Source organism: Myiozetetes cayanensis, unplaced genomic scaffold (genome assembly GCF_022539395.1).
Source record: "Myiozetetes cayanensis isolate MyiCay16 unplaced genomic scaffold, myiCay2020 scf3, whole genome shotgun sequence".
In the NCBI taxonomy this organism is placed as follows: Eukaryota; Metazoa; Chordata; class Aves; order Passeriformes; family Tyrannidae; genus Myiozetetes; species Myiozetetes cayanensis.
The window spans coordinates 36,580,424-36,595,234 of record NW_026087521.1 but is presented as its reverse complement, the minus strand read 5'-3'; the positions used below and the strand labels follow the sequence as shown (position 1 = coordinate 36,595,234).

The window sequence follows — 14,811 nt, the reverse complement described above, 5'->3', positions numbered from 1 at the left end:
TATTGGAAGAATTACACTTTGTTACCTTCATATTCTCAGTAAAGGATTTCATGTGACAGTTTTCAAAAGTATCTATCCCATGTCATTATGATGACCCACCCTCCAGTCTGTTTCATGTCATCTTTGTCCACATTTTGTCAGCTCTGTTTTCAAGTCCAGTTACAGCACATACTCAAGCAAGAAAAACAAGATCACTTGGGGAGCTCACTGTGTCAACTGAGGAACTCAGTAGATATGAAATGACAGTGCTGAAGGTTTTAAAAGTAGGTGGTGGACAAAGTTCAATACATCTGAAGACAGGTTACTCCATTTTATAGGTCTCTCTTATTTCTGAAGCAACAGAATATCAGTAAGATGAGTTTTAGGTCATAATACTTTGTAAAGATTTGTAAACATAATTAATGGAGCCAGAAGCATGCTGGACTGACTGTAGTTAAAAATCTTGGAGATAATGTTAGCAAAGAGGTAAACTAGCTTGAAGTTGCATACATATAATCAGTTCCTAATGGGATTTGTGATTATTTTTACTCATAATTTGATTGACATGGAAAAGTGTAGAGTAAGGAACAAGAGGAATAGCTCTAGGAAACATGCTGCTTAAGGAATAAACAGATTAATGCTTATTATAGCTGCACTAATGGACATTTAGGTTCATGTTCCGAAATTAAATCTAACAATACTAAGTGCAAAAGGAAAATCACCACCGCAAAACAGATTATTTCTTTTTAAGCTTAACTTCTCCATAAAGACACGCAAGAAGTGAACTCAGAGAAATTGATCTCTTATCCTGAGCTCTTCAGAGGTTCCTAATGAGTTTAAAAATCGTGATTCTTGGCTGATGGTATTCATCCTATTCATAACAGAAGCTGTTACTCTCATCACTCACTGCTTCTAACTTCCAAATTTATCAGCCCATTCAATTCTGCCTGTGTCACCCCCTGACCCCCCACTTTTTCTGCTGTTTCCCCCTAAGAGTATAGTGCAACTGAAAAAAAAACAGATCAGGGCAAAGTCTGAGGTTTTTTTCTATTTACTCCTAATCCTCCTTCTCTTTATGGGAACATCTCGTTATGGGAACGACCCTTGAAGAGCTTACGCACAGTATCATGAAAATCACCCCCAACACACACAATAACAAACCAGTCCCAAGAGAAAGGATGGGGATGAGAGGAGGTTTCTGGGGATGACATTATTATATAAATGACAACAAATTCATCACTTCAGATCATGATTTTGAGGAAAAATGGTTATGGCTGCTACAACCAATGTTAAACTCTTCTGTCAGCACAAGCTGGGCAGTACAGATGCTAGGATGGACCTCTGAGGAAACTTGACCAGAGACATATCTAAAATCTTCTTACAGTGACAGTTAAGACAGAAGCACTGGAGAAAACAAAAGTGTGTCAGGAGCTTTACTTTAGCAGAATGTCCTTTATTGTATGGATGCCTTCAGAAAACCATGATAGTCCTATTTTACCCTCAGCCACTAATGCACGTTTAGGAAATTCTTATTCCAAATACACTGCACTACCAGTCTATTTGGCATTAAATAGCTCTCATTATTAACTGTATACTACAGTTTTAAAAGCTTGAGGAGTATTTTCTTCTCCCCTCCCCCCCCAAAAAAAACCACAAACCACCATAAACCAAGGAAAGAGTTTAGTAAGTGTATACGGGTAAGGCCAATAATTTTTGGCATTCATATTTGAGAAAATAGAATATAAGGAGAAATTCTCACACTAGAGCATAAGAGATAAACCATGAACAATAAAATGCATAAAAAGTTTTAGGACTTGTGTGAAGTGTCCCAGGAGGTAACATGACTACCATGGCAAGCAGGTCAGCAGAAGACAGAATCTAAACCAACCAGCATCACTGTGTGGTGAGCTATGCTCTAGTATTCTGCAACTTCACAAAGCACAGCAGCTGGTTACTTAAGCTGTTTATTTTAGTACAATCATATTCTTTTACTTTACACTAAAAGCTTGTCCCAGCGCTAGGAGTGACATCAAGACTCCTCTCTCCCAGGGAATACTGCATTCAGCAAGATGCACTGGTTCACTTGAACAAAGGCAAACGAGCCAAGGGGTGCACGTTTCCAGGATTCTCCTTCACTAGCCTGGAAGAACTAGGTTCAAGGATGGTTACACAGGATCTGGTCAGCAAATACATTTATGAAGCAGGATAATAACCAAAATGAGGGAAAAAGGCAGAACAGAGAATGAATTTGTTCTGAGTATCTCTGTGAACTTTGTTGGAAAAATGCAGACCTGTAGAAATGTTAAACAGAAATGTTTAACAATTACAATAAGAAAAGTTATATATAAAAGTTATTATAATAAGAACCTTCCCATCAAAGGGAAAAATGTAAAATAATTTCCCTGTCATATAATTTCCTGGAAATATTCACTCAAAGGTACTACAAAGTATAAGATAAGTTTAGTACATACTATACATGAGCAGCTTGATTTATTATTCTCACTTCCAACAAAGTCACTGGAAGGTCAGTGACAAAAATCCTTATTTTTCTTGTGTCTTTTTAGCCATCAATCATATTGCTATCCTTAAGTCCAGCAAAATTACTATCAGATATTGCCTGTCAAAGTCCAAATGCATGAGAGTCAGGGCTAAGAGACAAGGTTCTTTTCTAGCTTAGCCATCTTGGAGAAAAATTGAAATATTGTCTGTCACTTGGGGAATAGCTGATTATGGGCTATACAGAAACCAGGTAACAAACAAACACCACAGAAATACCATAATGTCCAATCTTATGTCTAGTCTGTCTAAAACAGTCATCCTGTTTCTCTAGGTATGTCTCCATTAGCCACCTGAGTATCCTAGTAAGCATGTACTTACAACCAAAAAAATTCTGCAGAGGAATCTGGGATAGTTTTGACAAGTATCTTAACAGATAAAAAAAAGTCAAATCAAACAGTATTGATGCATAAACAGTGGTTGAATGCATACTGATGTTCAGGTAAAACATTTCTCAAGGGTAAGGTTAAAAGGTTTACAAAACTTCACCTATAGTGTCCGAAATTAAAAGAACCCTAAGAGCTCAACTAGTCCCTACCCAAAGCAGATTCATACCAGTGCCATTCCTGACAGAAAGTGGTCTAGTTTTGTTTATATAGGCCTGTAGTGATGGATATCCTAGGAACACTACAATTTCAGTACTCCTCTGCCAAGAGGCATGATAAAGAACACCATAGCTCTGTATAGCTCTGTAAATATTCACAGGAGAGTACCAGCAGATCCGTTTCATGCTCTAAAATGAATTGTTGTTCATGTAGCTTCATTATAAACCATATAAAGCAGACATCCCTGTTTATTGTATTTTGGATAAGAGCATTTTGATTGACATCACGGGTCATACAGAAAGCAGCCTAGACTTAAAACAGAGCCTCTACAAGCCATCTCAAGGCCAGTTTTCTCCATACTGAGTCATTTAAAACACATGACTACAAAAGCAAAATTTAACCAAAAAGATCACATTTGAGACACTTCATTGCTTTATCCATTTTATATAATTGTCCTTACCCATAAGTTTATCAACATGTCAATCAATCTGTAGCCATTGCTACACGAGAGCATGTGTTAGAAACACAGCATCGTATGAGGTTTTTCTTATTATCTATGTTCCTAATTTCACAGTTGCCTGCTGAGCTAAAGAGGAGAACAGGAGAACAGGAACATGGACTGGCAAAAAGATCTGGTTTAGTTATTAGGAACATTAGCTCTAGACAAACATCCTGGTTCAGCAGGTTTTTCATGCCTAAGGAGGTTGCTGATGAACTGTAGTGAAAAGGTGATATCTCATTTTTATGACAAGGACAGAGGTGGAAAAAGACCTCTCAAAAGTTATATATATATATTAAGTGGCTTATGATATCATATAATATCATTAGCACCAACCCTTAGTAAGGTACTATCCTGCTTACACTGAAGAAGTCAGTAGGGTGGTCATTGCTGCAGAGAAAAGAGGCAATGAACAGAAAAAGAAAGTACTGAACATGGTAATGAAATATCTCTCACAAAGAATTCCTGTTAAAAATCTCATAGCAATCAAAAATAATCTTTAAATTACATGAGTCTTTAATGAGTCAGATAAAAGCAGAAGATCTAGATTATATTACAAAACATCAGTGTGTATTCAACTGCATTCTGACCTTGATTTGTTCTTTACACCGAGCCGCTGAACTTATGGACAGATCCCAGCACATTCATTTTCCCCTTGGGGACAAAGTACCAAATGGTAGTGTAATTGCCAAGGGAAAATTATTACTCTGTTCTGAATTATTTCTATCATAAATCCAGCACCAGTCAAACAGACTCTGTCAAAAAAAACGACAGGGCTGCTGTACAGTGATGAGTCCCACATACAAGGGCACCATAAATCCTTTAGTCCCACCACCCAACAAAGTCATTTTAAGTCATGTGTTTAAATCAAAATTAGAAAATCCAAGCTGGCAGCAAACTGGTCTGCATTGTTGAAACAATGGAAATGAGGTGATTTACTTGCTACTGGTTTAAAACTCCCCCTGCCTCATCTGTTTCTTAGGGAAAATGTAAAACATGACTGGCTTTTTTCCTGGGTAATTTCGAAGGGGTAAAATGCAGCTCTTCAGAACACAGATGTGCAACTCATATTAACATCAGTTCTGTTTCTGTGCATGTGCAATATATAAATAATTAGACTCTACTCATTAACTCCTAAAGGAACAGTTTAAAGTAAGTTAGGATTCTTATTAATTGATTCTTTTACCTTAACAGTCAAGTGTGTGGATTAGAATAACTCCCAGAGGAACTTGGTGCCAATGAACATTCACATTTAACCGTATAAAGCTTTTTAATTTCTTCTGGACCTATCAAGGATTGATGTTCCTATTAATATATTCAGCATATTCTTCCTACAGTGCTTTAACAGCAGTTCCTTGACAGCTGAGTAAAAACAGGTATGTTGAACCCTGACATGTAAAAGATGCTTTGAGCAAGGTGACCCATACAACAGGGAAACTAACTCCTGTAGTCACAGATTTCACCTTCAACTCCTGCAAGACAGGGATGCCAAAGATTAAAAACTTATGATGACTGGAATCCATGTTCAACCACAGAAGCTGGAGAAGGAATGTTTTCTCACAGAAAACTAATAGGCAATCTGTAAAAAAAGGCCCTGTGATCTCCAGTATCAAAGAATCATCCACCTCATCCTCCCCAGACAGGACTGCCCTGACTTAGGACCATATAAAGGACTCTGCTTTACTAAGACACGTGAAGTGACTTAATAGAGGTATTATGATCTGTACTAGCTATGGACTTCCACATAAACAGGACAGGAATGCACATCTGCTCTTTGAAAAATACAATAGCAACATTTGGCATACAAGCTCATTTTAAGAAATAAATTTAATTAGCATTCAATCTCTCCAACTTTAAAGGATTCAGAGACTGTGACAGTTTTAAGTGAAGCCTGCTTATTATAATGTTTTCTTACACGCAAAATATTTGAGGACTCTTCAAGTGACATTCAACTTCACACAAGAACATTTGAAGCATCCTACAAAGAATAGTTCAGATTCAATGTAATTATCAGAGAATCATGTGGCCTAAATTATCTTGCATAATTTAAGAGTTGCCACATAAACATGTTAATTTGACTACTCACCTTTCCTGAAAACAGAAAAAAAAATTTAAAGCCCCCTCTTTTCTAAAAATGAAAAAAAAATTCCTTCACTTTGTAGTTCAGAATCTCTTCTTTCCTCTTCTTCCCCATATGAAAAGAAACAAATTAAAAAAGAGTAGTGTAAGATGAAAAAAGAATAATCTTACTGCTAAAAATTAAGGTTATGCAGTCAGGTATGTCATGTTTTTCATCATTACGAAACCATGATTTTTGAGATGTAATTCACACAGTTAAATTAACTAAAGAAATTTGAATGTATTTCAGGGGCTAATAGACATCAATTTCAGATGATTCAATTATTGTAAGTGTTATTTATTTTCCTTCTTGATGATTTTGTTGGAAAGGGTAGAATGAAACAGCTCTTCTATTCATTAAGTTGTCAGTGGGTGATGGTATCTACAAGAGTATGTTTGAGCAAAACCAAAATTGAGTTAGTTTATTATTATGCACAATACTTTTTCATCACTCTCTTTCTTCCTGGTCTAATGTTTATAATTTGCATATCAGTCAGCCAAGTGAAATATTTGTTTAAAAGCTAGAAGCTTCATATGGAAAGCACAGAAGCCTGATCTTGAAAATATACTTACAATCCAAATTTTCTTTGCCAGAATATCTACAGAATCAGACACTCTTTCTCTGAAGGTTATTCCCTATAAAAATATTTATCATGACATATTCTCTGAAATTCTCATAAACTCTCACCTCCATTTTGAGAGGAAGGAGACACAAACAGTTTAAGTGATTTTACCAAGATCACCTAGGAAGGCTACAGCAGAAATACCATCCCAGGTTTTTCTAGTGTCTTTGCAGTGCCTTAGTCATAACACAGTCCTTCCTGTCCTTTATTGCTTGATATCTGGGTAAGCACACTTCTAGCCAAGGAGAAAGGAGCTAATCTATTGCAACATTCAAGCAGATAGAGCATACAAAGACCAGACCTCCGCTAGACAACAATTCTGGCCAACAGCAACTGGATAAGCACAAAAAGGAGGATCATTGCTGAGAAGCAATGGTGAACTCAAGTGAAAACAGTAGGCAAAGAAGTGAATAGCCTATGGTGGCAGACTATTTTGTTTATGCTGATGAGGCATCTGTATTGTCTTTTCTATTTAGAAAAGTTGGTTCATGCCTTTTATTCATATACCTTTTGTTGATGGTGGGAAAGGACAGGGCATTTAGAGCAGCATCTCCAGCTTTTTAGGGTGGCTCATTTTTGCTACCTTGACCAAGGTAGCAGGAAGGTCAGACCCTCAGAAAGAAAAGTAATAGGGTTCTGGGATGAGAGTAAGGAGTCAAGGAGTCAAAAAAGCTGCATGTTTTTAAGAGGACAGGTGAGGGAGGTAAAGAAAGGGCTGACCAGGCAGCTGTGGGGAAGTAAAAGGGGTCTGTAGATGAGACAAAGACAGAAGGAATGGGTGTCTGCCTGGTATGAGAGCATACAGTCCCACAGGATGGCTCAGGTTTTGAGGCTGTACAAAGACTTCCCCCTGCCCCAGCAACACAAAGATTCCTGAAGTCATATTTGCACTTCTTAGCTCTGTTTCCAATACTTACAGTTGCTAAGAAGCCTTCTGCAAGCTCCACTCATGACACTCCTCTTCTTGTTTAACCTCAAACTCAAGTTAAATGCTTTCTTGAAGCATAATTCAGACCTGTTTTAATTAATGTTTCCAAAACAAATTTCACGAACTGTTCCTCACCTCTGTCATTATACAGCAGTCTTTGGCACTGCAACATGGACAGATCCATACTGAGCTGACTTCAGAGACCAGCTTGAACTCTAAGAATGAGTTAACAACCACTAGCTATAAATAATTCTTTCACTCCCTTGAAACCGGAGTCAAGTGTTCATGACAGTTTATTCTGGGTTTGGCAAAGAAAGGAGTTAATGTAGTTTACAGAATAAAGCAATTAGTGATATAATACCTCAGAAGTAATAGAAATAATTGAAGCATAGGCAAATGTTGCAGGGACATGACAAGACCATGACTTATCCATGCACTGAACACTTTGCAGTCAGATCTACAGGGCTGGTTTTCACTATGTGCTGAAGAGTCTTCTCCAACTTCTTCCCTGACTCTCAGAAAGTATTTCTATTTTCCAGGATGCTCTCACAGCACCAAGCACTTCCCTGGAATGTGCTGTATGATTTGCTTTACTGCTTTTAGCTATATCAGATGCACAAATGACACATACTACAAAAGCAGAATTTTAGTGTGCTTAGTCTCAGGAATTGCTTTGATTCTTCTTGTACCAACACATGCAAATGTTATCTCCACATAAAGAAATGTGTATCTCCACATAAAGCAGATATCAAGGCTGTGATATGTCAGAGAACATATGGACTGACACGCAGCATATGGAGTGAATGATGGCTACCTTAAAATAATTGTAGCTTTCTATTTTCTCTAAAAAAAGATACAGCTACTCAGGCCCACTGAGAGAATATTTATGTCAAAGGAAACCCAACCACTTCCATAGGAAGCAACACCTAAATCAGCTGCTAGTGAACCATCACCAAAATTTGCCTGACAGTGAACGGGAGTTACTGTCGCATTTGCTGAAATAATTTAGATGGGGCCTCATTTATTAAAATAGTAAATCTATACCACTATTAATCAAGCATGATACAAATTATTGATCTAATACTCAGTCCCTTAGCTGGTACTCAGAGGCACTAATTAAAGGACCTTCATAACCTATCTGTTGTTTGTCTCTGTGTTGAACTATCAGAAAATGGAGTCAGGAGTAAAGATGAAGGCTGGAGGTAAACTCCAGTTTACTCATTTAAATGGACCCTATATAATTGTTTATGAATAACCCAACAAAACAAGGTCAACAACCCTGAATGTGGCTGTTTAAATATCGAAACATTTTGAAGTACAATAATTAGGTTAGATGAGAACTTCCATCTTTGTCACCTACTTATTATCCAGCCCCAGCAATTAAATGCCTTGACTTCTGACATTACACAGAACAGAGACTTGAAGTAATACAAAGAAGTGTAACATGGAACTAATTAGCTCACATATGTTGAAAGACTTCAAAAGATACAATAAATGAAATCTTAATCTCTAAGGAAGGAAAATAACAATGAAGATCACTTCAACTCCATAGTATAGCTTTGTTATGCACGTATGTCAACCAGAAATTTCAATAAAGCATTCCTCTACTTCAGTGGTAATTATTCTGGCTTTTATATTTAAGTGTATGAGATACAGGCTTAGTTACAAGGTAACTCTCAGTTTCCAGAAATAAGATCAGCTAATCATTAAGTGGGGTGGTGCTACCTCAGGTAGTTGAATGGATAAAACGTTTTTGCCTTCACGTCAAGATTCCACATCCAGGAATTAACTTAAGGAACAGGGAGAAGGTTGGCTTTGTTCCCCCCCTTTTTTTCTTTTTTTTTTTTTTTTTTTGGTGTTGTTTTGTTGTTGTTGTTGTTGTTGTTTTTCTTTTTGGTTTTGGTTTTTTTTAAGGAACATAAAATAAGGGGTCCTGAAGATGTGGTTTTCCAGATCCAAAAGACTATACTTGATTAACTAAGACTTACTTTTTAAATTAATTTGTCTTTACAAGTTGGTGAGAAAGTGATATGGAGTCAGCATTAGCTTACTTCAGTATTTTACTTCTGGAATCAACCTTGGAGTCAAATGCACCAGCTGTTAAAGATAAATTTGCATCAAGGGGGATAATTTGGATTTATGTATTGAAAAGCAGGTTGGCACTGCCTTTTCCCTTGCCCTCAGACTTTGGTTTTCTAGAGTCAGCAGAACTTACAGTTTGGAAAGAAGCAAGGAAAAAGAATTGATTAACAGCAGGAAAACAATCATAATAAGTCATCATATATCTATTCACACCAGGATCCTGGTTTTGGTCTGGTGTATGAAATTCTGATAGAAACATTTATGAAGGCCATCTACAACATGACATGAACTAAGTGACATGGAAACCACTTAGTTCACAGATAATTTTGAAGGTATATTTTTGTTGTTAATTTCTCACACAGCTCCCTATATTTGTCAAGTCTACAGGGGTAAGTTACATCTAAAGAGACTATAGCTCACTCTCCCCCTAATCTGTGCAAGGAAATTGACAGCATTCCAACACAGTCATCCATCCTTGGAGTGTAAGAACAATTATTTAATGGCATCGCTTCATGCTTTCTCATTCGGTGCTTCAAGAATGGAAACAACAATAACTATTTTAGGTGACAGTAAAATAGATATTCACAGTCACATCTGGTCCAACACTGATTAACATTAAATACAAATCAGACCTATTTCTTTCACATAATATTGCATTAAGTCAACCAGTTTAATGAGGGAAATCTTTTATGAAGATTTAAAGCCCATCAAGAAAGAACCAGGAGTGACACAACACTCCTGACATTAAGTGAGTGATTTATCTTATCCTATGTGGTTAAGTAGTTTTGAGAGGTCAGGTGCATGTTTCTCTCCATTAACTGTCAGTGAACTACAAGGTGAGAATGTCAGATTTACAGGTCTACCTTTTGGGATGTTTAAAGTAAAGTGGAGGCATCCCACCTCACATACTCACTAACTGATTACTTCTACTAAGGAAGTTTAGTAGCTTCTCAGCCTTCTTGGTCAGCATTTACTAATACATTTACTAGAATCAACATATTTTCAAACTGTACTGAAACTTCATACAAACCAAAAGATAAAGGATCTTTAAGAAGAAGGGAAGAGGGAGTGCCAAGGTGCTACTCTTGCTCAACAATGAGGGGCATAAGTTTCCATAAGCTACGTTACTGCCAAGGTTACAGCTTTAAGCTTAAAAATCTGGAAAACAAGCAGGTTGTAACATTCTTTTATGGTTATTATTCCACTTGTTTCTCCTTGATGTGTTATGTTAACCAAAATTACACCAAGAAGGAAGATGAAGGAATGTATTTCCATTCCAAATGGGCAAAAAATTAGGAAATTAAAGCTATACAGCTTAAAATATTCCTTGGTAGTAACAACTCCTTTATGTTTTTTATTTTTGAGAAATCATTATGCTGAGCAGTAAGAGGATAATAAACCTTTTGAAGGAGTGAAATCAAAAACTCCTTTAAAAAATAAAATGTAGTGCTCCAAAATAATTTATATGAGCAATTTTTTTCATATTTCTTGAGATATAAATATTATTAAATTTTATTAAAAAGACCAGTACTTGCTTCACAAACAAAATCAACTAGCAGTAAAACTACATAGAAATAATCATATTAGGACCTACCATATTAGTATAATAGAAAAATTGAGTTAAATCCTTTTGGTATTATCTGTATCAAGTTCAACAATACATTAGAGAGTACTGTAGAAGTTTCTAAAGAATACAGTCTTTTCAGAACAGTAAAAAGAACTGTTTATATTAGAAAATTGTTTTTTAAAACACCAGTATGAATTTAAGTAGTTATGTTTTAATTTTGGAAATATTTTATCACTGAAAATAATAGCTATGGATTAAAGTATGTATTCTACAGTTCTCTCTCTCAAAATATGTATGTTATAGTTGTCATCATCATGGCTAGGCTTCGCGAACGAAGATTTGAGAAGGGCTCTACCCACGCTTGCTACAAGCACGCTGATGGCTAAAAAGGCCAATGCGAGATAGACAAGTCCGGTTGCAGTTATAGTTGTAGACAAGAAGATAACACATTGTTGCAACTAGGAACCAAAACTGAGGCCTGAATTACTGTTAGAAACAGCCAGTCTTCTCAGAAGTCAGGTCTGAACTGCCAATTACTACTTCTATGCCTGGTCAATAAGGTTACTCACCTTTTCTCATGTCACAGTCAAAGACAAGTGTATGCATTTAATCTCCCCATCACTTACTGTCATATGGGCAGGGAGAAATGCACATTGTGCAACGCAGACAAGCCTGAATCAGCACTGCACCCACAAGGCAGGTAACATCCAAGCCATGGTACTGTTCCAAAAGAAAGTGAGGCAACTTTCTGCACTGTTACTTGCAGCCAATGGAAGGAAAGCTAAGATGCTTTTAGGCTGACAGTGGCCTTCTAAACACTGACTTTTTGAGAAAATTGAAATAGTCTGTGTGATTCTGACAACCCTCAGATCTTGTTTTAGGATCACTGCTGTGTCACATTGGGGCACCAGATAGTGTAGGGGTAGTTGCACCACACTGCAGCACCACGGTGCAATTCCCTATTGCTTGTCCCAGCAAGAACTTTTCCATCTGCTTTTTTACTCCCAGAAGTTCAGATGCTTTGCCATCAAGGCCTGCCCCCAACACACTGCAACAGTCTCTGAATGCCTCCCTAGTCCTACTCATTATAAAACAAACAGAGCAAGGATTAGGCCTTCTCCTGGTCTTTCTTTGTCTGGGAGAAGGGAAATGAAAAAAAAATATCAAGCTCTTCTTAAAAAGTTACCTTATTGTCAATTGTCCAATCAGACCAACTTCAGCATCACTATAACTGTTTTATTTTTTTTAAAATAGGAAAGAAGAAAGGGGAATAACATAAAAAAAATCAACAAAAAGTATACCCTAGATGGCAAGTTTAGCGGGTCCACATATCTTACTGCTGCTCTTGAAGTACAGAGCATAAATCCTGTTTGCAAACATACAGATCTTTCCTCCATCCAGCCTGGCTTGTAAGGCACATATGCAAGGTAACACTACTGACAGGGCTCTGGAAACAGGAATTTAGCTACATATCCTCTATGTTTCCTCATAAGTGATATCCATGTATGCACATGTGTATATATGTAAATTTTAAGCTCCACTACTTTTTTCCATGGTGCATGATTATAAAAGCAGCAGTAGTCTGCTGCAGCTCCTCATTATAAAAAGAATTAAAATTGTAAATTATGCAATTAAAAAACATTACTGATGCAATGTTCCCAGGTGCCTCAAGAATAAAAAAGTTACAAATGTTCCACAACCTTCCTCTCATTTTACACTTTCAGTACCAACGTATTAGATGTCCAGATTTCAAAATGGGGACAATTCCATTGCCTCAATTTGTAAAGAATGCACTAGCTAACCAGCACTCTGATCATAGTAAAATTCAAAAGATTGTATAAATGCTGTATAAATTCCAGAAATGCTCAATGAAACTACTTTTTCCATTCTGTGTGAAAAGCATCACATAGAAAAAAAGTCTGTTCTAGCAGATTACAAGAAAAGAAAGAAAAAAAAATTACTAAAGCTTAAAGGTGCCTTCCATCACAAATTAAATACACCACAGTTATAAAAAAAATAGGAGAGGCAGGGTATTATAGAGAAACAGAAGAAAAAAACCTTCATTCATTAGAGAAAGAGGAAGGAGATTATTTACCTTCACAGTGTTAAATTGAACTTGCTGCAAAATTGATCAGATATCTTCAGACTCGGAAATACCCTACGGCAATTATTGATCAAGAGGAGTGAATGTGCCACAGACCAGGTTTATGTGCCACAAAAAAAAAGGGGGGGGGGCAAAAGAACCTTGGTGTGTTTAAGACATATTTAAGTCTGAAGCACACTCAACTGTTAACAGTTGCATGAGTTATTGCAGCAATGTGTATGAGGATAGATGATCTTCACGAAAACATACCTGGCTAGATTGAATGCATCATCGATCAAGCCTGCTCGATTACTGACAGAGATAACCTGTGAGGGCCAAGCACAAAAATTGAACCATTTAGGGTGATGGAACAGTGAAGGTTCACCTATGAAAGCAGATTTTAGGGATGAGAAGAGGAGCTTACCTCATGGTTCCTTGTTAGCTGATTAATTAGCAGCCTCCAATTCCTAATATCATAATTAACTCTAAAGTAGCCAGTCTGGTTGATGTTCCCCAGCAACCAAGTTGCCTCTTCAAAAGCAGGAATTCTGTGGTGTTCTGGAAACAAAGAACAAGAAGGGAAAGAGTTTTCATTTTAAATTTAAAAATTATAAAGACATATCAGTTAAATTTTTTAAGTATACATGAAGACACTAAAATTAAGGGAAATACTAACAAAAACATTGTGCTTGATTAATAATAACCTCCATTATCTGTTCTCATTCAGAGAGATGCCAGTTGACATTCCCATGGGGACCCTTTACCCACACAGAACTCCAAGAATGCTCTTTTTTAACCTGGAAAATATTATATACATGAGAAGTACATATCTTAAGTCTGGTACCCTGATTCTGGTGATGCTAAAATAGCTTTCTACAACTGTAACTCAAATAATTCAATGGATGTGTTATAGAGAGAAGACTAAACCTGTGATTAAAAAACCAAATTCCTAAGTGTTTTAGCATGTATTTGATGAAGCTTTTACACTGGATTCTAAATTAAAGTATTTCCAGTTGTACAGCTTCTAGCTACTAACCACTGAGAGGCTCCTCTTTAGAGCTAGAACTAGAACCTTATATTAACTAACCTGTTCTTCACCTTTCCCCTCATTTTAAGTAATCACTGTGGGGTAGAAAGTCTAAATTTATTACAGTATTTGTAGAGTCAAGCACTCCACAACTATTTGCAGGACTAGGGATTTCAACAACAAAAACACACGGAACTCACAACACACACTTCTGTTTCACTATGGAAAGAATCACCATAGGATGAAGCCTCAGGTTTCAGTGTTTTGTTAAGAAGTCTTCAATCTAGTAAATTATTCTGACAAAACTAATCACGAACCAGAACTCACTAAAAATTCTGAAACATTTTTTTTTATTATAATAAAATTAATTTGTACACTGTTGAAGGAACAGTTTTCACATGCATTTTTAAAAATAAAAAATACATAAAATTTGTTATAAATGTAATTCCACCAGGGAATTGTTTAATGTGCTTGAATGCCCTGAAGGTAATGATCAGGAACAAAGTTAACAATGTGGACTTTACAATTCAAACATGCTATCCAGTACACAAATTTACTAAAGAAACTGATTTGTTTCAGTCTTTCTTATAAAAAAAAAGTAATTTCTGTGTAAACAGTAGATGATTAGGACAACAAATAAAAGTTATGCTTCTCCCTCAACTAAGCAAACCCACAAATAACTATTATTTTAAGGTGCAATAAATATAAAGATCAGCAAGACTGCAATTTTAAAGACACATCATTACATGCAGAAATTCATGGAGCTGCATCATGCACACGAATTTAGACAAAAAGCTACAGTAT

General features: G+C 36.5%; 1 protein-coding gene across 1 annotated transcript in view; it reads right to left on the bottom strand.

The window, feature by feature from the left end:
* TRHDE (thyrotropin releasing hormone degrading enzyme) overlaps positions 1-14,811 on the bottom strand; it is a 208,960-nt gene that overhangs the window by 30,979 nt on the left and 163,170 nt on the right. Inside the window, exons 11-12 of the mRNA XM_050324389.1 lie at positions 13,405-13,538; positions 13,251-13,306 (exon numbers count right to left, since the gene is read on the bottom strand). Of these exons, the coding sequence (XP_050180346.1) occupies positions 13,251-13,306; positions 13,405-13,538 (190 nt within the window). The remainder of the gene's footprint in view (positions 1-13,250; positions 13,307-13,404; positions 13,539-14,811) is intronic.